Source organism: Pantherophis guttatus, chromosome 4 (assembly GCF_059756535.1).
Source record: "Pantherophis guttatus breed Tessera chromosome 4, ASM5975653v1, whole genome shotgun sequence".
In the NCBI taxonomy this organism is placed as follows: domain Eukaryota; kingdom Metazoa; phylum Chordata; class Lepidosauria; order Squamata; family Colubridae; genus Pantherophis; species Pantherophis guttatus.
Genome location: NC_142066.1, coordinates 52191929 through 52216237, shown reverse-complemented (window position 1 = coordinate 52216237; position 24309 = coordinate 52191929). Strand labels below are relative to the sequence as shown.

Below are 24309 nucleotides of genomic sequence, written 5' to 3'. Positions count from 1 at the left end.
ATTGCATGAGTGCTTAATCTTAGCCTTCCATCTGCAATGTTAGCATAGGATTGCTACAGCACCAAATGTAATCTGAATACCCCAAAATATAATATAATACAAAATGTTATTACTTTGATTTTTCTAACCAACTTCCTGTCCATTGCTTTCTTTTGGGGATTTCTCAGGAAAGAGTAAAATATCAGGGGATTTATATTATCAACCAGAGGTATCAAAGTAGTGACATCAAACATCTTGCATAATGTGGCACCACAGTGCAGGTTGTCGCTTTCATTACAATTCATGTCTTTATTTAAAAAATTAAAAAGAGAAAATATTCAATCATTCAGTGATTAACATAACTGGGCCCAAAAAGCAGATGGGGACTGAGAAAAAAATCTTGTTGATGGGACAAGTACCTTTTCAACAAGCAGCAATAATCTCGGAGCTGAAGGGTTCTGATCAAATTAAAAAGCAGAACATTGAATTAAGCAGAAAGAGGATTAAGTATTGGGCTTTGTATCTGGCTGTAACAGGTGTTTATCAGTGTTCTGGTAACAATTTAATATTCATTGTTTCTATTTTCTTATAGGAAGAGAAAATTTCTGTTTCCTCACATTTCAATCCACTCCAGCACCCTCACCTGTTACCTCTATATAACACATTTAATCTGAATTTAGAAAGGTAAGATCTTTACAGAGTTTTAATTTTTTGAAATCAAAGATAAAATAAAATAATAAAAAAAGCCTTATCTAACAATTGTGGTTCTCCCAGGAATATTGAAAACAAGGTAGAAGATATTAGCATAGATGATAATTCTATATATATTCAGTTTGCTAATTGTCTAGCTTTTTAAAAATCCAAATGCTTCTCTTCACATACACAGCATAATAGAATATTTTTCTTCCTCCTGCTCTTTTTTTGTATTATGTTTTTTTTAATCTAGTTTAGTCAATTGTTGAATATATATATTGCTGAAACCATAGTCAGTTATCACAGGTAGGTTAGTGGCTTGAAGATTGGACCTGACTAGCTATGTAGCTTCCTCCTATTTAGATATGCCATCACAATCTCTCAGACTGATCAAGAATGTGCATGAGCGAAGTTAGGGGTAAAGTGAGTCTCACTGTATGTTCTCAGATATATATGTGCTTTAATAGTCAGTACATATTGTTTTGGGATTCATGTATTAGAAGTACATGATTTTTAGAGTTATGAATTCCATTTATTTGTATTGGAATTTCAATTGTCTATCAAAGAATTTTTGAAAAGTTACAAGAATAATTGACTGCATATAATTAAAGTATTATTAATAGGATTTAAGTGATCTGAAATATATGGCCTTATTTCAAAATGTAAGAAATCTCTTGCCAGATTATGGCAACTAATCAGAAATTGCACTGTCTACTTAAATGCAATTCATTTACCAGGATACTAAATGTACCACTAATAAAGGAGAATATTTATAATTCAGGGTTGACATGAGGGGTCCTTGGTGCTCTCTGAACTTGCTTGTTTTCTTGCAGACATTTCATTACCCAAACTAGGTAATGATCCTAGCACCCTCACTAAATATATAATTTTATCTCAGTGTGCTTATATCACAAGATCCATTTTCAGTTTTCACAGTTTAAATCTTCTTTTGAGGTCCCTTGTTCGCCTTTAAAAAAAAAAAAAAGAACTTTGGTTCTTTTTGTTAACAATGATTCATTCTCTAAGAATCAGTTGGCTTCAAAGATTGCAAAAAGGATTTTGCTTTTGAGACGGTGAGTTTTATCAAGAGTTTACACTGTGAATAGAAAGGACCAAAGAGACCACACCATCTGGGAACTGAGCTCAGGGCAAATACTCATACATAAATACATTTTGCGACTGTAATATCATAGTTAAAAGACTGATCCTAGCAACCAACAGGCATTTGATAAGCCACTGCCTGATAATGCTAGTGTCTCATCTACGTTCAACACATATGCACCTAAACATACAATTCATTCCCTACCTGAGACGGTCACAGAACATGTCCATAATTTCAAGTAACGACTGGACACAGAGATCTCGGGAGAAGTCATCAAACTAAAACAGAGACCATAAAAACATTATGACTGGTCTTAAGTAACACAAAAATTAAGGCAGACATGGGCTTGAATCTTGCAAGGTTAATGTTTCCTACCATTTTTTTCCTAAAGCACTTTGATGTTTCAAGAACCTTATACCAAACATTATTAATAGATAATTATCTTCCCATTATGTTTTATCAAAATGTCTCATACTTTATATTTTACAATTAAGACTTCAATGGAAATATGTTTTCTGATTTAACAAAATACCACCAAGTATTGCCTTCTTACACGGAGATGCAGTCCAGTCTAAAACTGGAAGATAATTACCACTTACTGAATCTTTACCCTCTTTTTTTTTTTTTATTCACTCTACCTGGCATAGATTTTAAAACTTCAGCTACATCTGATTTTAAATCTTTCTGCAAAATGGATGATTCCAGGCAAGAGGGGAGGAAACTAGTCATTTTAACCAAGTCTTGCATCCAGCCTTCAATGCAAAATTTTAAACTAGGTGCTAACTAGCAAATTAGAAATTCTGAAAATAAATCCTGGAGGAAATATAGAGGCAGTCCTCAATTTAAGATTATAATTGAGCTCAAAATTTTCATTGCTAAGCAAGGCTGTTGTTAAGTCAATCATGTCCCATTTTACAATTTTTTTGCTATTATTAAGTGAATCACTACATTGGTTAAGTGAATCATGAAGTTGTTAAGGGAATCTGCCTCCACCATTGACAAACAGTCATGTCCTGGAAAGACTGCAAGTGATAATCCCAGGACCCTGGGATGCTACAACCTATCAGTGGTGGGTTGCTCCTGGTTCGCACCGGTTCGCAAGAACCGGTAGTAAAAAATTGTAGTAGTTCCGAGAACCGGTAATAACATTGGCTGGCCATGCCCCCGAACAGGTCCCTGGCCCAGTCACCGCTCGCTTACCCCGCCCACCTCATCAGAGGCTTTTTTTTTTTACTTTTAAAAGCATTTTTTCTACAATCTCTTCAGCCAAAAATATGCTTTTAAAAGTTTAAAAAAAAAAGCCTCTGATGATCCCGCGGCTCAGCTGGGATTGTCAGAGGCTTTTCAAAGCATTTTTTCTACAACCTCTTCAAGAGGTGGTAAAAAAAATGCTTTGAAAAGCCTCTGACAATCCCAGCTGAGTTGCCTGATCAGCAGAGGCTTTTCAAAGGATTATTTTCTGCAATCTCCCACAAGCCATGCCCACAAAATAAGCCACGCCCACAGAACCGGTAGCAAAAAATTTTAGAACCCACCCCTGCTATCAACCCTGAAGCTGGCCTAACTGTGGCCATTTTCTTTTCTGTAGCTTTCCTCTAAGGAGGTTTTTTTTCGCATTGCTTCAGGGCTGACACAGCCTGGAGCCAAGGGGCCAGGAAAGGGGGTGTAGAGATAGCTGGGGTGTTGTAGCCAAAATAAAATCCTTTCCCCTGGGAATCAAGGATGTTTGTGCAGATGTTTGAAAGATGGAGACTGAGATTATCTAGCAACTGGACTATATGCTGATTGGATCATGTGACTGGAGACTTTAGGGGGAAGTGACAAAGTTTTACTTTTAATTGGATGTAAAACCGGCAGGAACTTAGAGCCGGTTTTCTACCAAGTCTGAACCAATTTGATATGTCCCAATAAATGTTCTTTGAGGAATGTGCCTGCCTTGGAGTTCTCATTGAAGGGCTATATTACTTGGAACCTTGACACAACCATTATACATACATGCCAGTTGCCAAGCACCTATGATCACGTGGCTGTGGGAATGCTACAACGGACATAAATGTGAGAACTGGTCATAAGTCATCTTTCTCAGTATCATTGTAACTTTGAATAGTCATTTAAAAAATGGTTGTAAATTGAGGATTACCTACAGTACATTTGATTTTGACAGCCATCTGCTAGTCAATTACACTTACGAAGTTCCCTTGTTTTGTTATATTATTGTGTAGATAATGTTACTATGGATTACTAATTCTCAGTTAACTGGGTTTACACCACATGCTAAACCATATACTGTACTGTGACTTGAAAACTACAACGGCTGAGTCTATACAACAATATAAACCGAATTGTATAAACTGTATTAGGATCAGGATTAGCCATGAAAACCAGCTGGGTGAGCCCTGCAACTCACCTCATAGGATTGCTGTTGTGGGGAAAAATAGGAGGAAGGTGTGTTGGATATGTTCGCTGCCTTGAGTTATTTGTAAGAATAATAAAATCAATCAATCAATAAACTTGCCAGAGTGTATGAGTGAGCCGTAAAACATAATTAAATATATGATTCTAGATTTAAAATTCAATGTTTAATTCTGGAAAATGGATTTGCCCAGGGTAAGCTGACCAGAATTATTGGGAGTTGGATGGTGTATGCACTGTATAAATATTTCTTAGGAAAGGGAGAGGAAAAACTAGAATGATTGTGACATCTGAGGTCTCTATTTTCACATACCCAGTTCTGAAAAGACTATGACATGAAAATCAATCAGGCTAATGAAATATATCTGCACATATTTTTATGATTTTCTTTTAGTGAAATGCATATTTACAGTATTTGTTTCTTTGTTAAATGGCTGAGGAAAGAAAAAGTTTGTTGAAGACAGGTCTACAAAGGCAAGCAGATGACAATGAGGCAATGCTGCCAAGTGAATAAGATCTTATAGCAGGAGTCTGCAACCTTAAACACTCAAAGAGCCATTTGGATCCATTTCCAAGAGAAAACACTGGGAGCCACAAAACCTGGGTGGACGTGGCCAACTCAACATCACTCACTCCCACCCAGTCACATGACATATACCCCATCCACACCTACCCAGGTTTTGTGGCTCCCAGTATTTTCTTTTCTCTGGGAAAAAGTATCTGTGTGTGTGTGTCTCTCTCTCTTTTTCTCTGTCTCTCTCTCTCTTCCTCCATCTTTGTCTCATCTTTCTTTCTGTCTCTCTCATCTCCTTCTCTTTCTCCCTCTGTCTTTCTCTCATCTCTCTCTCCCTCTCTCATCTCTCTTTCTCCCCCTCTCTCTCTTTCCCTCTCAACTCATTCTCTCTCTCCCTCTCCCTCTCTCTCTCTCTCTCTCTCTCTCTCTCTCTCTCTCTTTCTCGTGTGTGTGTGTGTGTGGGTGGGTGGGTGGGTATGTGTTCCCTCTTGAACCATTTCCAAAAATGGGTTGGGTTTTTTGTTGTTATTGATGAGATTGTTCTTCCTTCTTCTTTGGTTGCTTTTTACCATATGATTTAAATCAAGAGTCATATCAGGCTCCCAGATAAATGAAGCTATTCCAGAGCGGGAGAGAAGCGCCCCTGTATTTGCCTTTTCTTCCTATCTTTGGTGCTGTGCGCACCTCGGTCGCTCGGGGAGATGCACAACTTTTTCTCTGCCCTGAGACACTCACCCAGCCCAGCTACAGCTGATGCTCTGCATCATAATGACAGGAGGAAGAGGGGACGCTGTCTCCCCCATTGTGAAGCACGCTAAATTTAAGTTTGCTGTGCAAAGCACTGTGAGAGCAGCGAGCAGGCCATGGAATCGGCAAGAGCAGCGGCATCAACTGCAGCTGGGCCAGGCCAGTGTCTCGGGGCGGAGAAAAAGTCGCACATCTCCCTGAGCAATTGAAGTGCGTGCAGCACCAACAAGGGTCGGAAGAAGAGGCAAATACAGGGGTGCTTCTGTCCCACTCTGGAATATGGAGCAAGTATCCATCCGCCTCTGCTGCCCTTATCTTCTCAGGCAAGGAGTGACTAGGAGGGGAGGACGAGGGGCGGAGCCAGCCAGTGGTGGGTTCAGCTGACAGGGAGCCACAGCAGGGAGGCAAAAGAGCTGCATGCAGCTCCGGAGTCATAGATTGCTGACACCCGTCTATTACCTTTAAATCTTCCTCTTTTTCTTGTTTTACAAAACTTGCCAAAGTACACATATAGAACCAATATTCATGGTACTATATTTTCAAGCATGAATAATAGAAACAATGGTAAAATGTTGCACTCAGTCATATGGGCTAGAATTTGCTGCAAAGCTCTAAGGGAAACTAACACTTCTCCCTGGCTCACAAAATCTGCTAAATTGCACACCTGATGTCATATCTGAACAGGTTTCTGGGGGCTCTGAATATCTATAAGAGCCAAGCCTGCAAAGGGCAGAATGACAAAATTCAGAGGAGGAACACAGAGAAATGTTTGAATACTACCTTGCTGATGGCCATCAAAACAGTAGAATATGACACCATCTGTAAACAAGAGAAAGGGTTACAAGCTAAAGCTAATATTTAATCAAACCTACAAACAAGGCCTGCCATTTCAACTGCTGTGTGAAAGGGTGAGGGACAGCAAGGTCACCTATCAGCAATACAGCTTTGCTGAAGCACTGGCCTGGCACAAATTTAAACAGACATTTTTAGGCAATGGTGTAGTTTCACATCAACATTAGAGTGAGCAACCCAAGAAAAAAAGGAGAGTTTAAAATGAAACCAAAAAGCTTCTCTTATGGGCAATTTTTACCAAGAATCTTATAGCAATGGGGCAATTCATAGCAATGGAAAAACAGTCACCTGTTTCATTTTGGGAATAATAATAAGAAAACACATCACCAACACTATCATCATAAAACTTGTACAAGATATCTAACATCCTTTTTCAGAATAACAGATGCATCCATTGTAAGGGGGGGAACCCATGTTAGTCCAAAATCAGTTGATTAGCACCTTTTAAGACAATTTCTATTTTAAGGCATAGTCTTTCACAACAGTTTTTATTCTTTTGGCCATAGAAGATTTTTTTAAAAAATGTTTGCTGCAAAAACATGAATTAAACATTCATATTTAATCCATTCAAATATTTGAACCCATTCCCCACAATAAAGCCAAATATCTGCAGTAGTTCTGCAGATCAGCAGGAAAGCAACGGACAATGAGATTCATTGATTTCACTAAAAGAAACATTATTCTCAAAAGTTAAAGTGGACATGTGAATAAAATCAGGGGTAAATGTCTACGGAGATTCTCAGTCATCCAGGTCATGATTGTTCAAAAGGTGCTTTTTCAAGAGCAACTGGACTTTCTGTTTTTTTCTTTGAAGATGCTTTGCTTATCATCCAAGAAGCTTCTTCAGCTCTGATCTGACCTCAGAGCTGAAGAAACTTCTTGGGTGAGAAGCGAAACATCTTCAAAGAAAAACCAGAGTGTCTAGTTGCCTCTTGAAAAAGCACCTTTGGGAAAATTAGGGGTAGCATTTCAATGCCCTGCACAAACCTTTCTTACAATTCAGCAAAATGGAAATAATTTACACAAATTGAAAAAGATTAAAATCGCACAATTATTTTAAAATTGCTCCATGAGCTACTTAAAACTAGATTAGCTCAGATTTTTTCCATTTTTTCAAAGATACTTCAGTCCTTAAGATACTTCAGTCCTATAGCTAAAACAATATTTAATCCATTAACATTAATTTACATCCTTGAAATTGAAAGGATTTATGATGGGGTTATTACCTGAGAACTGATGGCATATTTCAGATAGGACAAGAGTAATGGGTTTGGTGATGGACCAATCATGGCCTGTTCAAGAAGTGCTTCTGTAATTTAAAACAAAGGAAATTCTTTCTAGAAAAGTAAAATCATTTTCACAAAGAATAACAACAGCCATAATTTTCTCTACTAAAATCGCTCATGAAATTGGATCACTTTCAAGAATCAACGAATTCCTATATTTTTGCAGTGTTTTGTAGAGTAACAAAAGCAAATAATTTAAGGGAGAAAAAGAAATTATAGTATCCTTTGTTCAATTAAGACTTCTGAGGAGGAAATGGACATTCTCTCCTCACATGCTATACACACTACTGCAGTCAAAGGACATGACCATATATAAATTCTGCAGCCTCAGAACTGTAGCAGAATCTTTGTCAAGTGTCCACTTTACAATCTATGTTCCTTAGGAATGAGACAGAAAGAAGTTTAAGAACTGACCCAAAAAATATCTCAAAGCATACTGTTGACATGAACTTCCCGATGGCAGCTTTCACTGGATTTAGTAAAAATAATCATATGATATGGTTTTGTGACCACCTCATATCTTTTTGGGGAAATCTTTAAATGTTAAATACTACTTTATGATGCTGAACTATATACCAAGGCTTTGGAATCTGAGCGCTTATTAAGAATTATGTTTGTATCAAGCTTTGTGGTAGTAAAAAATGATACTAAAAATTATAAACGTATTTGGAATAATCTTGATTGTTAAGGAATGGTTGTTAAAAATTTGTGATTTATCTGTTTTTGAAAAGGCAACACTGTCTACTGATCAAAGGATGCAGGAGGATGATATAGATTTTGTGGTATTTTACAATACTATATTATAATACTAGCTAAATACCCATGCTCCACTACAAAATTATGTGATCAGGCTTGATAAACCGACACTTACAGGTTGAAAATTAATGAGTAGTTACGATCGGCCTCTCTTCTCCCCTAGGCTTGCCCCATAGAAGCCTATCCTATCCCCCTTCTCTCCTTCAGCCTTGCCCCACAGAAACATCTCCTATCTTATCCCCTTCTCTCCCTCAGGCTTGCTCCACAGAAGCTTTCCTTATCCTATCCCCTTCTCTCCCTCAGGCTTGCCGCACGGAGGCCTCTCCTATCCCCTTCTCTCCCTCAGCTTTGCCCCACAGAAGCCTATCCTATCCTATCCTATCCCCCTTCTCTCCCTCAGGCTTGCCTCATAGAAGCCTCCCCTATCCTAGCCCCTGCTTGCTGCTGTGAAAGTAAAATTGAAACTGAAACTCCTCTCCTCTGCTTGTGTTTTGCATTTGGAACAGATTTCTTTTCAGGTGGGGAGGGGGAATAGAAGTCCTTAGCATCAGAGCATGTTAATAATAATATAGGAAATACTAATGCTCTGATGGTCATTTCAAAAAATCCTTTCTTAATGAGCACCTAGAAGCCAAGAGGAACATATGTGGCAAATTTCAAGTTTGTAGGCTTTTCGGTTCTGGAGATTTTGTGATGATGCGTGAGTGGTATTTCGCTTTTATATATATAGATTGCATTTAGTAAACCAGTGAATATCGATAAATATAAAATGAGAGAGATTTTTGTTTATTTTCTTTTTTCATAGATTATATTCTTTGATTTGGATTATTTTTCTAATTATTTTTAAAATTTAAAAGTATTTCTTAATTGCACGTTAAGAATGTTAAATAAAAAATAAAGAACGATATACATTTCTCCTACTCAGTCAAATTTTTAATTGGTTTTTTTTTTAATTATTCAAACTTTTTTCTATAGCTTAAAGAAAAATACAAAAGTATATAAAGAAAAGAAAGAAAAAAGGAAAAGTGCAGATAAGAGTACATTTAAAAAAATTAAAAAAAGATAGTTAAGAAATGAATTCTGTACAGTAGTCCTTCTTTACAGTAGTTACAAACTCATTTCAGATAACCCACAATTTACGACCACCGTTGGGACTGTAATTTCTTTTGTTGCAGTTGTAAGTCAAGTTGGACTCGATTTATAACAATTTTTATGGCAGTTGTTAAGCAAATCTCCACAGTCTTTAAGTGATGCTGCAACCAGTTGTGTATGTAAGCCCGGTTGCCAAGAGAACCAAATGTGATTATGAGACTGCAAGGATTGTATGACAGTTGTAAGTGCAAGTATAAGTCATAAGTCACTTCTTCTAAGGCCATCATAACTTTGAACCATCTTTTAATGAACAGTCATAAGTCGAGGACTACTTATGGTCCCCCTCCCTCAAAATTACAATAATGTCTTCAGCCCCTTATTCACTGTTTTTTTCAATCATCAAAACTAGGAATCACTGCATTACTTTTTCCATTTTCAGCAAAGTCTATAAAAGGTTTCCAGGCTTTTATAAAAGTACTTATTGTTTCATCTCTGACAAAATCGGTCAGTTTTGATATTTCTGCTACTTCTGCCTTGTTCACAATGCATTCCTTCATTGAAGTACTTCAGTTTTTCTCCATTTTTTTTGAGTATACAATTTATGTTGTTAAGTGGGAAATTTGTTAAGTGAATTTTGCCCCCCTTTACGACTTTTCTCACCATATTTGTTATGTGAATCAGTGCAGTTTTTAAATTACTAACATGGTTGTTAACTGAATCTGGTTTCCCCATTGACTTTGCTTGTCAGAAGGTCGCAAAAGGGATCGCATGACTCTGGGATACTGCAATGGTCAGAAATGTGAATCAGCTGTCAAGCATCCAAATGTAAATCACATGACCATGGTGATGCTGCAACAGTTATACCGGTAAGTGTGAAAAATGGTCATAAATCACTTTTTCAGTGCCATTGTAACTTCTAATGGTCATTAAATAAACTGTTGAATTGAGAACTACCTGTTGAAGAACTACTTGCTGCAATTACCATATATAAAATCAGTATTCCATAAGCTTTTTCTAAGTTCCCATAGATTCCATTAAAAAGAATTCTGATTTCATCTCATTATTAATTTTCAAAATCCTTTGTGTCATCATACGTAATTGTTTCCATTTTTTTTTTTTGCTTTTTCACAAGTCAACAATACATGGTAAAATGTTCCTTCATGTCTTTCAAATTTCCATCATTGACTTGAAATACCTTTATACAACTTAGATAATTTCTCTGATGTCCTATTCCAGCAATTTTCTAAAATATCTCTTAAAAATTATAACACATGAATTTCAATCCCTTTATCCACATTCTCTCCCACTGATCTACACTGTATATTGTAACCAATACTCTTCGCCCATTTTCTCAGACAATCTTTAATTTGTTCCTCTTCTGTTTCAAATTTTTTTTTTTTTTTTAATTTGATTTATATGCCGCCCTTCTCCGAAGACTCAGGGCGGCTTACAATGTGCTCAGCAATAGCCTTCATCCTTTTGTATATTTATACAAAGTCAGCTTATTGCCCCCACAAACTGGGTCCTCATTTCACCTACCTTAGAAAGGATGGAAAGCTGAGTCAACCTTGAGCCTTGGCGAGATTCGAACCCTGCAGTAATTGCAGGCAGCTGGTCTTAACAAGCTTAATAACAGGGTGCCTTAAGCCCCTGTACTACCAAGGCTCTTTCATTTCAATAGTTTATTTACTTTTGGAATCATATGTTCATCATTTGTACACAATTCATTTCAAATTCTGTTTTATGTTGTTTAATCCTCATTATTTTTTAATCTACATTAAACCTTTATCTTAATTCTGCATATAAAAACCATTGAAAACTAAATCCCTCTGCAGTTAGTTAATTTTTCTCTTAAGTTCATCTTCCTATATTAATAAGTTTTGATATATTAACAATTTCTCTTTGCCTGCTGTTTCTCTTCTATAAAATACTTCCTCAGCTGAGGAAATTTTTAATTATAAAATACTTTCTCTGAATTTTTTAAATTAATTATTTGAATAACTACAGATGAACATAAAAGGGCACAGGGAGATTCTTTAACACATGGTTATGGTTTTATGGTTTTCCTTAAGTCTGCTTTGATTAAGTTGTTTCTTATCCTTAAAATTCCGTTTATTCTCCAATTTCTAATCAGGCTACAATTCTGTTTTGGAAACTTATTTCTCCACATATGCCTTTCCCATGAACATTAATCAAAATCTCACACATTAGCAGTGTTAAGCTATTTGCAAAGCATCTAATAATTAAGAGATTTTGAAAAATTAACTATTAAAATTTAATTAAAATTTAAAATTTACATGCTTGGACCTGGGCGGGGGACGGTATCTGTCTCAGGAATCTTTGAAATCAAAATCAAAATCATTTGCTTGCCTATCCTGAAAAATAATATAATATTAAAATCTCATCAAACACTCATGAGAAGCAGTAATGGCAATGAGTACATCTATTTTAATTTTCAATATAGAAAATATTGATAAATATAATCTACACAAACAAAAGTTCATTTGTTCCATAATTTTTTAAAATGGGAAGGGGATCTGAGAGAAAAACATTCAAGAAACATTGCTCTAAAATACCAATAGGCAGAAGAAAAGTGAGTGTTCTCTCTTCCAACTGTTTAAATATAGCACTAATTTATCTTCATATCTCCCAGAAAAATAACTGAATTTCTAGAATTAAGAAATCTGGAGTGAAAAATAAATTTTAAACCAGAAAACTTCTACTAGAAATATAGCTGCCAGGTTTGGGGCCAATTAAAATTTCCACAATTTCTTAAAGCCAGTTTCTTGAAGACCTAATTTTAATAGTTTAATCAGGAATTTACGATTACCTGGGTAAATGTGGCTAAGTCATTCACAACCAGGGTGGATTTGATTTAAATCGAGTTGATTTAAATCACAATTTAAATCATGATTTTAATCACTAGTAAAAAGGCTTGATTTAAATCAACTCGATTTAAATCATAATTTTTAAAGAGCAACTGTCATCTCTGCTACTCCTTTGACCCACTGTTGACTCACCGATAGTCCCAGTGTTGCAGAATATACAGCCTCATGCTACATAACTAAGCTCCATTTCATGCTGAATAAACTAAATTATTTATGTATCTTAAATAGAAAACTATCTTACGATAGATTTTTATCCCAAAAGTTTTTTATTAAAATAAATTCGATAAAAATCAAAAAAATCTGATTTAAATCAAAAAAATCTGATTTAAATCAAAAAAATCTGATTTTTTTGATTTTTTTAAAAAAATCATTGATTTTTATCCACCCTGTTCACAACAAAAAAAAGGGTCTAGTTACCTTATGTAGATGACCATTAACCACTGCATTAACTTATGCATGCATGGACATCATGTCTCAGATCACCCCCAAATTGTGAACCAGATATTTAAGAGGGAAAATGCCCTCTTTTGGGATAGAAAGTATTCCCTCAAATTGATTAACTCCCTTTCTCCAACCATCAAATCTTCAGGCTTGTCTGGATTTAATTTTAATCTATTACAACTCATGCTGTTTGTAGGACAGTCTTGGCAGGAAGCAACCAGGAGCCCAGCAAATCTGACAAAAATTGAAAAGGAAGGTGCGTAAAAGAGCCACTGAATTTTACCACTTTTTACAAGCTCTACCAGCAGTCTCATAAATATGGTAACTAACCTGGAGAATAGAACTAAGTCCTGTAACAGTTATACCTTTAAAAAAAAGAGTGAAGTGTAAGTCCCCTAGTACTACTGTGTTAAACCTACTCTTGACTTGGGAGCAGGGCCACAACAAAGCCATATTATAACTCCCAAGTCTCAAGGTGGTTCAGAATTAATAATGTCAGAAGCTATCAAGGCATTCACAAGAAGAGACAAGTTGTCCTTATCAGGCTCTGTTAATAATTAATCCATCATGGTAATCCATATCATCTCTATGTCATTGCCCGCCCTGAAATAGATTTAGATAAATGATTTCACTTAAAGAACTTGAAGTTGTTCTACCATCATCCTCTCAGAAATGGAAAATTCAAAGATGGCCTGAAATAATTAAAAAGTAAACAATTTATATTGGTTTTGTAAAAGGTGGCATACCACTAGTACTCCCCACTGCTGAGATAAATATTAAGGATCAGTATTTCAATGGACCATCATTCAATGGTGTTATTAATATAACACCATTCATGGTCAATGGTGAATATGGCCAAGAATAGACTTATAGATTTTGTCTATAAACAAAGTCTATAAAGATATCACAATTTGCTACCAAAGATTCAAGGAGGACTTCACTCTTCTAAAAGGGCCACATTAGTCCCCAAATCACTTGAAAAATTAATTTATCAATCCCAAATCATAAAAATACTATAATTTAGAAGTGACTAAATTCCACAAAACCTTTCTTAGTATCTTATAAATGTAAAGCTTTATAGGTAATAATATGGTAACCCATCCAAGAATATATATTAAATTATTCTTCCCCATATATGGGGATTTTTAACCATATATTATACCAGCCTTAATCTGAAAAAAGAATATTAGCTTCCAGCAATGAAGACATTTTCTAGGTATACATTTCAGGATATTTAAATGAATCTATGAAAATTTTAGAACTAATGCAAGTATATTAAGTTTATTAAAATTAACTGAATAACCTGAAAGTTTACCCAAGTTGTTTACAATGCCCATAAACAGTAAACCTATTTTGAATTCTTAGCTTCTTGCACTTTAGTCTTGCAAAGTGGACAGAATATTTAGCAATGATATGGCCACACTTTCTTCCCATCCCGCTTCCTGATTCTACTTCTGAATCCAGACATCGGGTGAACAGCTGCATCCAGATGACATCACACAGTTTCTCCAACTGGGTTTCTGACATACAAAGCAGATCAGTCTCACAATCAAGGATCAAATCACCTAAATGATGGCCTTATTTAAAATTGACCTAGAAGTCAAGAGAAATAAAAAAAGGAGGTATGGATGTATCTTCCCATTTAGCTGGAAATCAGGCTAAATAAAGGAACAGGAACAATCTTCTTGACTTTCTATTTCTTGAAAGAACCACTTCTAGTCCATTATGGAATTACCATCTAGTCCAGAAGCTGCTAATTAACCATCCCTTCTCCAAATGCAAATCCTACTTGATAAAATGAAGCACCTCTACAAAATCCCACCCAAATATAAAAGCACTGGCTCAACATCTTAAATATTAATTCAAATCCTATTTACAAAATCAGTGAATAAAACGCCTAAAACTACTTTACCCCAAATAGCAAAGAAAAAGAGCAAAAGATAGTGTAGGAATAACCTTGGTGACAACTGTTTTTACCACAGGAAATTATATACCAACAGTATTATACCATATTGTCTTCTAGTCATGGCAGTAACAAAGACAATATAGATTCCCTTTTCGTTAAAATGGCATAAAATTACATAGTTTGTAAACATAAATGGTAAATATATTTTGTAAATAATTTGTGAACAGTTCCAAAGAAATCTTAGCAATCTCCATAAAATCGCTATTTACACCAGTAATTCCCAACTCATAGTCCAAAACCCAATCAACTCAGCATTCTTTCCTGCCAATTCCACAAATCAAAAAATGAACAAATACAATAAAAAGTCCCAACCACAATCCATCTCCTTCACAAATGAGCTACTTTCTTTCCTATGTACACTCTTTTCGACTACACAATGAAAATTTATAGCTATGTTATTATAACCTATTATATTCTTCTACTTCTTCCACTTAAAATGTTTCTTACAAGTCAGGCATCCACACTGTATGACTTTTCCAGGGTCCTACTTCTATTTTCCTGTAATTACTGGACCTTGCCTTTTCTTCTGCTGACACATTCTTTCACCACATATGCCACCATTAGTACTGTATATTTACAATGTGGTTTTAATATCTACTCCATTGTTCTTTCTACTACTCACACACACACACCAAGAATTTGTATGTCTTCCCCATCAATCTTTTAAGGGGAATGCCAACAGATGTTAACATTCTTCAGGACAAAGCTTGGATAAAAAGAAATTACCAGACTTCCAAACCCTAACATCCAAGTATCTTTCCTTTTTATACGTACGTCTTGTGCATTACAGTTTTAGTTATTGGAATTTGGAGTTCTAACAAAGAAAAAAGTAGCGCCCAGAAAGCTTTCTCTGGTCTACAAATAACAAACATCACTAGAAAAAACCTCTGCACATGGGAACTGGTATTTCAAACACTACATCTTTCTAAGAGTTAGTGACTCCCCTAACAATTATTCTGATGGATTGTTCCATGCATCTCCTGTTATTATTCCAATTCCAACTGTTAAGAATTTCAAATTTTCAGTAATTAATAGGTCTGGCGAGGGGTGCTAAACTTAGCAGCCATTCAGCTAACATAATCCCACTTCTTATACCATGTATTTAGTTGCCTCTAAAGCAATTTTAGAGAAGCCAAACTCGCTGCGAATTCTGGAAGCTGTAGTCCCAATAAAGTTTCCACTGTTTTATATTTATGTGTTATTATGCACATTCTTTCTATGTAAATTAAATATATTTGCACAATGTTATTTATATTAGGAAAATTTATGGTGCAGGGTCCTTGGTGCTCTCTGCGCTTTCTTGAAGATGTTTCATTATCCTAGTAAAGTAACATCATCATTGCTAGCAAGGAGTGCTGTTTGCTGCCATCTTATATTTTTGTGTGTTGCCTGTTTGTGTGGGTGGTGGTGGTCTTAGAGATTCTTTAGTTGGATTGTTTACTGATGGCTCTTTGGCAGTTTCTTGATTGAGGTATTGCTTACTTTATTGTTGGTCTGAAGTTGACTTTGGAATTAATCTATGCTGACCTGAGTGCTGATTACTGATGGAGAGGTGCCGTAGTCTTTTTCTCTTTTGGGCTGGTTGATCGTCTCTTTTGCATAGTCTATAGATGTTGTTAATATTTATGTGTCTATTGATGGCTGATTTGTCAGAGTGCCAGGCTTTTAGAAATTCCTGGTATTTTTGGACTTGGCTTGGCTAGGATGGTCACATTTTCCCAATTGAAACTATGGTTTAATCTGTCTATATGTTGTGAAATTAAAGAATTTTCATCATGTCTTCTGACTGCCAATTGATGTTCATGGATGCGTTCTGCCAATTTATGGTGCAAATTGAAAATTAGCATGGGCTAATGACGTAGCCTGATTTTATAGGCAACGACTTGGAAAATACACATAATTTATCTTAATACTTTTAGATAGAGGGCAATCAATCAAGAAAGAGAAAGGAAACGGATTTTGACAACCTCAATACTGCCTTCTGATCACCAGAAAACATACTTGCGATATTATCCATTCCTTTACTTAATATCTCCCATGTGTACAAATTCACACTTTTGATAATTACCCATGGTTTTTAAAGGGTGGATTGTTTGCATAATTATGCAGAAAAAAATATTCTGTCTAAACAAAGAGCTAAAATTAATAATGACCATGTTTGTTTAGATTTCAATATTAATCCAGATGGTATGTTGCAAAATTAAACAGAACAGTACAGAGCTTTAAAAGCTTTATAGCCTTAAAAAAATGTTGACCAGACTTTGAATTCCCAAGCTTACACTATACAAGAAATTATACTAGGATTATCATAAAAAGGACATATTTTTTTAAAAAAATTAAGCAAAATAGAAAAAGAATGCAATATTGAACAAAAGGTGAGAAAACTCAGAAATCTAAAGTGATAACACAACATTTCATTAATTTATGCAGAACTCCAGATAGATATTTTACTTACTCCTACAGAACTACAGGTAGTCCTCAACTTACAACCATTCATTTAGTGACCCTTCAAAGTTACAACTTTGGAAAAAGTGACTTATGACCATTTTTCATACTTACGACCATTGCAGCATCCCCGTGATCAGGTGATTAAAACTTGGACACTTGGCAAATGGTATGATCCCTGGTTCCAGTGTCCAGGGCTCAACTTATCAGCTTTTGCAATCTTCTGACAAGTGAAGTCAATGGGCAAGCCTGATTCACTTAACAATTGAGTTACTAACTTAACAAATGCTGTGAATCATTTAGCAACTATGGCAAGGAAAGTCATAATCTGGGGCAAAAATCATTTAATTGTCTTGCCTAGCAATAGAAATTTTGGGCTCAATTGTGATCGAGTACTACCTGAAATTTCTAATAATTTTATGAAGACTTCTGAAGTCTTGTGAAGAAGAATATCATGAGGCAATGAGTAACAAGAAGGAATACCTGCATTGAACAATTAAACCAATGTGAGACTAGCTTAATTTTCACTGAAATGGCATTTTTCATTGCATAAATGAGTTATGATGAGCTTTTGGCTTATATATTTTCCTTTCCCCAATTTTCTATATGGAGATTTTAAGTATTGTAGTTCCATTTTTAAATAAGCACTGTTTTGTTTTTCCAAGGGAATAAACCACAATGGGCCTTAACTATGATGAGACAGAAATCTATTTCATTAATTATCATTATTTCAAATAATCATTAATTATATCATTTGTTTCTCTAATATTGCTTTGAGATAGTTATATTTTATCTGTATTTAGATGAATCTAAAATTCAGTAAACAGAAGTAGAAGCTTTTAATATATTTCCAGTACAGGAAACTAAGAAAGAAATTGGAAGCTACAAGCTCTGACTGTATCTCCTAAAAACCTCTCAAGAACTACAACTTTATGAGAAAGTTAAATTCTGCTTAACTGCATATTTATTCCAGGATCTCTTCATCTGTTATTGCTAAAGCTAGAACTATCTTAAGGAGAAAGAAATTCTGTGTGGCATTCCAAAAAGAAAGCAGAACAGATTGAGAAGTTGTGAGGGGTGTGAAAGATAGAAAGACATACTGAGAACCTATCTATACTACAAAAATGAACTTGTTCCAAATCAATTCTGTAGATTAGAAGATTTCCATTAATGTAGTAAGTCATATTGGCTTTCTCTAAATGAGAGAACAAAGCTTTGCATAAACTATAATTCCAAACTAGAGTGCTTTTATGCTAATCTGAATAAAAGATTGGGGCAGAGCCAGAAAACGTTTATAGTTGGGCAGCCAGGCTACAAGCCAGATTTTGCACACATATTCAGCAAAGCAGTAAGAATTTTCTCTCTTTGGGCATCTCAGATTGGCAGCTGTGCTGTTTTCAATCACAAAAACACACATTCTCATGTGTTTCCTGGCAAATTGTCCCCTCCTTTTTCAAACCCAAGTACGCAATTGCAATATCAGTAGCAGTTTATATGAACTCTGAGCGCAAATGAAGATGCTATAATAATTCTAAAGTAAGAAAATGTCACCAGATGTAGGTGGGGTGTTGGTCAAGACATTTCTAGCCTCCCTTTCTCAAAAGAAACCCAAAGTCAGGAATGGGCCTAATTGCAGAAAAAGTTGATTGACAATATTCATAAAAGAATAAAAATTAGTCCATTTCCTATACCAACTATTATTTAAGAAATATATTTTTATATTTCTGTTTAATAGTTCCTTCAATGGCAAAAATAAATAGAAATTACACATTCTGCTGTTTTGAAGTGTTTAATTTTAGATTAACTAGATATGTGCATATGGGGTGTCAGTGGAAAAAAAAATGGCTTTAGTTCAGTAAATTACAGAATAATAGAACAGCGTTATGGGCGACACTCTGCAGATGCAATAAGGGCAGAGAAATAATGTTGTTTTGCTGCTCCTATTGCCATGACATAGGCCTTAACAGTGGCTCTAAATTGTGTCCTATCAAAGTCATCCTTTTGACCTCTGTAGAGAACATGCGCTAAATAATAAATTTAAAAAGTCATCCTTTGTTTTTATCCAGTGTCATCTAGGCATCTTTTAACCTGTTTCAAAACACACAGTTCCTCTGTGAATCATGAGGAAAGACGGGAGTGATAAATTAAGAGATACAAACCTGTCCAGAGCCCCAACAGCTTTTTGATTCCAAGTTATTACTAAGGCTTTGGCAGGGCTATGCAGCAAAGCCTTTGGGATATCCTTCAGTTCCCTCTGGAACCCACTTGGGTCCATAGACCTCTAGGAGCAGATGAGTCCAGTCTCCCTGCAGAGTGGGGTGGTTTAAGAGAGCCTCAAGAACCCAAGCGCATGATCTGACTGTGACAGGGGATAATGCTAGATTCTTCACCAGATCAAACTGATATTGCTCCAATTCCAATAAGAATATCAGGACTGGCTTGTGTCCCAAGTCAGACCAGTGATAATCTGGAATAGGTCCATGGCTGTCATGAACCCTTGAACCGCTTCGAGGCCAAACCGAGGAAAGCAGATTGAAATCACTGAAAACCAGAAGTCTGGGGAACTTCACCGTCAACCCTGTGATAGAGTCTAGCAAATTGTCTCTAACTGAGATACATCTGTGATGAAATATATCAGAGCAGCTAACTGTCTCTTTTTGAGAACAACAGCACCAACTCTGAATCTGTCCTTCTGTGTCCTGCATTCCTCCTCTTTATCTGAACCTTGATTCTTTGATCTGACTGGCAGGGTGGCTGGCATTCTGGATTCTATCAAAGATTCTAACCATTCAGATCTCTGGCAAGACCTGGCCCTCCTACCTATATTTCTTGCAGCTTTCTGTCTGCCTTATGTGTGATTACTTGCTACTCTATTTGTAGCATTCTATACTTGTTACATACAATTTAGTGTATGTACATTCAGCCTGAAATAAGATACCATACTTTCTTCAAGATACTGAGCAACTAGAATTTGACATACTTACTTTTCTTGAAGGTGTTTCATTGTGCGAATCTTCAGAAATGCAGGTCCATTAACTGTTTCACACATTTTCCATTCCAAAAAAGCTAGGTCATGGAAGATGAGGTATGAAGCACTAGCTGAGTGCTTCAACTAGCATGGATTGCATTTATTTACACAATATGAAAGAGAAAAGCAGTGTTTTGTATTTTGCCTCATACAGACCAAAGCCCTTAGTTTGGTGCCTTAGTATTATGCATGGATAAAAAATTTACTGGGATTTTTAAATCTAAAATGTAAAATATTAAAAATAATTAGTAAATTCAGGTGATTCATTTGCATAGCAGAGTTACAAGTTCAACTATGTTTAACTATCCTTTTTTTCTTTTTGACACCTGTAATCCCTTAATTCAGGGTAGCTTTTATAAAAATGTTTGACAATACCTAAATACCCAATTTCCACAGTGATTCAGCTTTATTAACCTGATAAAATCAAAATATCTTGATTTCATCACATACCATGAGGGAAAAGACAAGCATTTTAAAAGACTGCAACCCCCATTTTTTAATTGATCTGCTTCATAGTTCATAGAAATCTACTTACCAAAGACTGTAGGTAATAGACAAGGAAATTATAGGACAAAGATTTATTTTCCAAAGGAAAATAATAGCTACTTTGAATACTTGGCACCACCCGCATAATTTCTAACATGACCCCTTGTCTTATAGTAACTGAACTTGATTTAGCACCGCACTTACTAGGCTCTGGAATCCACTGTAAGGCTTGGGTTGTCTGAAATACCAGAATGGTAAAAATTCTAATGTATGTACTGCTAAACAAGAAATAATTTGTCATTCACAGCAATTTGTTTTTCACTGAAGACCACGTCATTTAGGATCAACCCACAATTTAACATTTATGATGTACAAAAGGTATGAACCATACCTGCTAAATTCAGGATGTCCCAGGTAGTCCCCTTGGGGAAAAATTTCTTCATATTTATGGCCCACTGATAATCACTCCACCTTTCCTTCCAAGCCTGGAGGATGGCCTGTTTGAGATTGACTACTTTCATCATCTTCCTTTCCTGAAAGAAATAGAGAAAATGTTTACAGTATGCATGTCCAACCCATGGACCATAGTGGCCTCGGACGGCTAATAAAGCAGATGTTTACAAGATTGTAAACTTTTAACATTATTATGTGATTTTTAGCAATATTTTTAGCATTACTATATATTTTATATGCAGCTAAAGACAATTCCTCTTCAAGCCAAAGGTTGGACACCATGGATTACAGTAACTCTATCACATATCATTGTCAGGTTTCTGGTTTCAGAACTATATAACTATATAACATTGCATTATATATAAACTGTGTAATATTGCATGTTATAAACAAAAATTTTACAACTCCCATGACTTTTTGCCCAGACTAGGATACATATGGCAGAATATTCAGAAAGCAATTTTCAAACGGAAAGTGGAAAGAAAAAATATTAATACATCAAATCATAAAATACTATAGAACAGAGTCATTTTACACATAGCTCTGAGGAGAAACAAGGACACTTATAAAAAAATGTCATAAGTGGGGGAATACCTGTATTTTAAACAGAGAAAGTTTAAAATACAGATAATCCTCTACTTATGACCCCAATTGAACCCAAAATAACTGTTGGTAAGGAAGACAGCTGTTAAGTGACATTTGTGTCATTTTACAACCTTTTTGCAGTTTTTGAGCAAATCACTGCAGTTGTTAAACGAATCATGCAGTTGTTAAGTGAATCTTGCTTCTCCTTTGACATTGCTTGTCGGAAGTCAGCTGGGAAGATTACAAATTCTGATCACATGACCCAGGGAGAATACAATTGTCAAAAATAAATGCCACTTGCCAAACTCCCAAATTTTGATCACATGACCATGGGGATGCTGCTGAGATCCTAAGTGTAAAAACCAGTCAAGTGTCAGCCACTAAACAAATGGTTGCAAGTCGAGGACCCCTGTGTATATATTTTGAACTGTAAGCTTCTGGAGCAGAGATTCATTCTATATAAAATATATTGGATCAGTGATACAGTTGTTAAAAAACATCCCCACTTGTTTTGCTTTACATTTCAAAATGTATGTTATGTTTTGAGAACTAATCCTTTCCATCACATTTACTTGGAAATAAGACCCATTGAATTCAGTTTATATTACATGCTAATTTAAAAAGATTTTTTAATACCACTATTTTGTGTGCACAAGTATACATACATATATACACACAAAATAATATATACAGCTTTTTAATCATGTACGGTGGCTTACCATGTTATCAAAACATCTGCCTTTTTGGTTTCCAAAAGTTGAGGCTTTCAGCCTGCAAAAAAACTTGGATACAAGACCCAATCCTAAACAGTGGCTATTTCCACACTCACAATGCAGAGAGGTGCAGCTTTGTTAAAAAGCTATGCATAAAGGAGAATAAAACACAGTAGTCGGATATATATGCTTGTTTATACTCTCCAGCTTAGAACATCATGAGAACACTTTGAATAGATCTTACACTGCTTAAATGTTATAGGAATGCAACTTTTATTTGTATAAAAATTGGAAAATAAGTGCTACGATATGTATAAAATCATACCAAATAAATGCAACTTAGTTAGAAAAGTATTTTCTGTTCACTTTTTAAAAACTACTGTCAATAACCATTTATGTTTTTATGATGAAGCAACCGGGAAGTAGAAAACATTGATTGCAGGCATGTTAAAATCATTACACAATTAACCCTTACTTCAGAAATCAGAAAAAAATATCTTTTGCTCACTTATTAACAAGCAAGCAAGTTAAGATCCTTACACTTTTATTTAGTTACAAATATTAGATTCTTTACACTTCTTGAATTTTAACATGATCTCTAATAAGGTCCTTAAATCTCCTCAAATTTTTCATATGCCTGTTAATGTGCAAATTGCATTGCAGATTATTATGTATTGGAATTGTCAAAACAGAAACAATTTATATTACGATAGACCTTGATTTGAGTCGAAAAAGGCATCGTTAGGTTCTTAAATACATTCATTTCAAGTATAAGTGATAACCATGGTAATTTTAAATGGTAATTTTAAAAACATACGTCTGAAGTAATTTAGAGTACTTACTGCCAAGCAGTCATACATTTCACTAAAAACTCTCCTTTTACGGATGCCCTGGAATCCCTTAATAACAGTACGATATGGGCCAACTCCGGGAACAAATTAATAAAGTAGATTATCCCAGAACTGAAATACATTATTATCCCTTAGTTTCTGTTACCGGTTTTGAGACCCGAAATGTGATGGACTAAAGCGGAAAAATTAAACAGCGAGAGACACTCTACGGCTCATTTATAATACCGAAAAGAGAAGGATGAACAGCCTATATTAGACTTACCAACTCCCATTCACATGTAAAGGAAACGCACAGCCTTTACCTCCTGGGATCCGCCATCTTTGCACCTTAGAAAGAGCCTCGCCCGGATTGGCTAGAACAACCTTTTGCACTGCAAAGGCTTTTGGGAGTTGTAGTTCAAAAGTGACAATTGTTTAATACACGTATTAAGCTCAAATCAGGGAAAAATGGAATTTATTTCTGAATATACATACATATTACACTATTGCAAAGAAGATGACTAAAACACTAATTTCATAGCCTGAGATTACACTCCCCCCCCCCCGAAACTAAGGAAGCATGTTTATGGGTATGCTTAATTATATTTAATCTTGCTTCTCAGAATTTTATTACATTCTTTAGCGCCTCATTTTTACTACCGAAGTTAAAATCCAGGAACCAAAACAGACATTCAAATGGAGAAAATTCTGTTGTCACTAATATATTCAGATATTGTAAAACAGATTTCTTAAATGAAATGCTCTTCACACCTATTGTGATTATTACATAACCTTGTCAGCAGGCTAACTGGGAATATTTTAAAACGTTTTATAAAAATTAAAAACAGAACTCTTGATTATGGGAAAAAATAGTTCAGAGTTCAAATAGAAAGAGAATGCCAATGTAGTTTTCAACTATGCTCCCCACACTTTAAAAATTCAAGGCTAAAATAGAAATGTACTTAAAGATGTAAGGGAAAAAAAGCTGGTTGAAAACTAGCAACTAGAGATATTTAATAGTGGGAGGAAAGTCACAGTCTT

The 24309-nt window shown here is 35.4% G+C and overlaps 1 protein-coding gene across 9 annotated transcripts in view; it reads right to left on the bottom strand.

The window, feature by feature from the left end:
* The window catches only part of MED24 (mediator complex subunit 24), an 87100-nt gene extending 63425 nt beyond the window's left edge, over positions 1-23675 (bottom strand). For 5 of the 9 annotated variants that reach the window (XM_087892174.1, XM_087892175.1, XM_087892176.1 and 2 more), the window contains exons 1-5: positions 23281-23559; positions 21079-21220; positions 7526-7608; positions 6228-6266; positions 1979-2052 (exon numbers count right to left, since the gene is read on the bottom strand). In XM_087892174.1, the coding sequence (XP_087748300.1) occupies positions 1979-2052; positions 6228-6266; positions 7526-7608; positions 21079-21220; positions 23281-23298 (356 nt within the window). In that variant the 5' untranslated portion in view covers positions 23299-23559. Of the gene's footprint in view, positions 1-1978; positions 2053-6227; positions 6267-7525; positions 7609-21078; positions 21221-23280 lie in introns of all 9 variants that reach the window. The other 4 variants (XM_034415797.2, XM_034415798.2, XM_034415799.2 and 1 more) reach the window with 2 other exon arrangements.
* Positions 23676-24309: the final 634 nt, after the last annotated feature.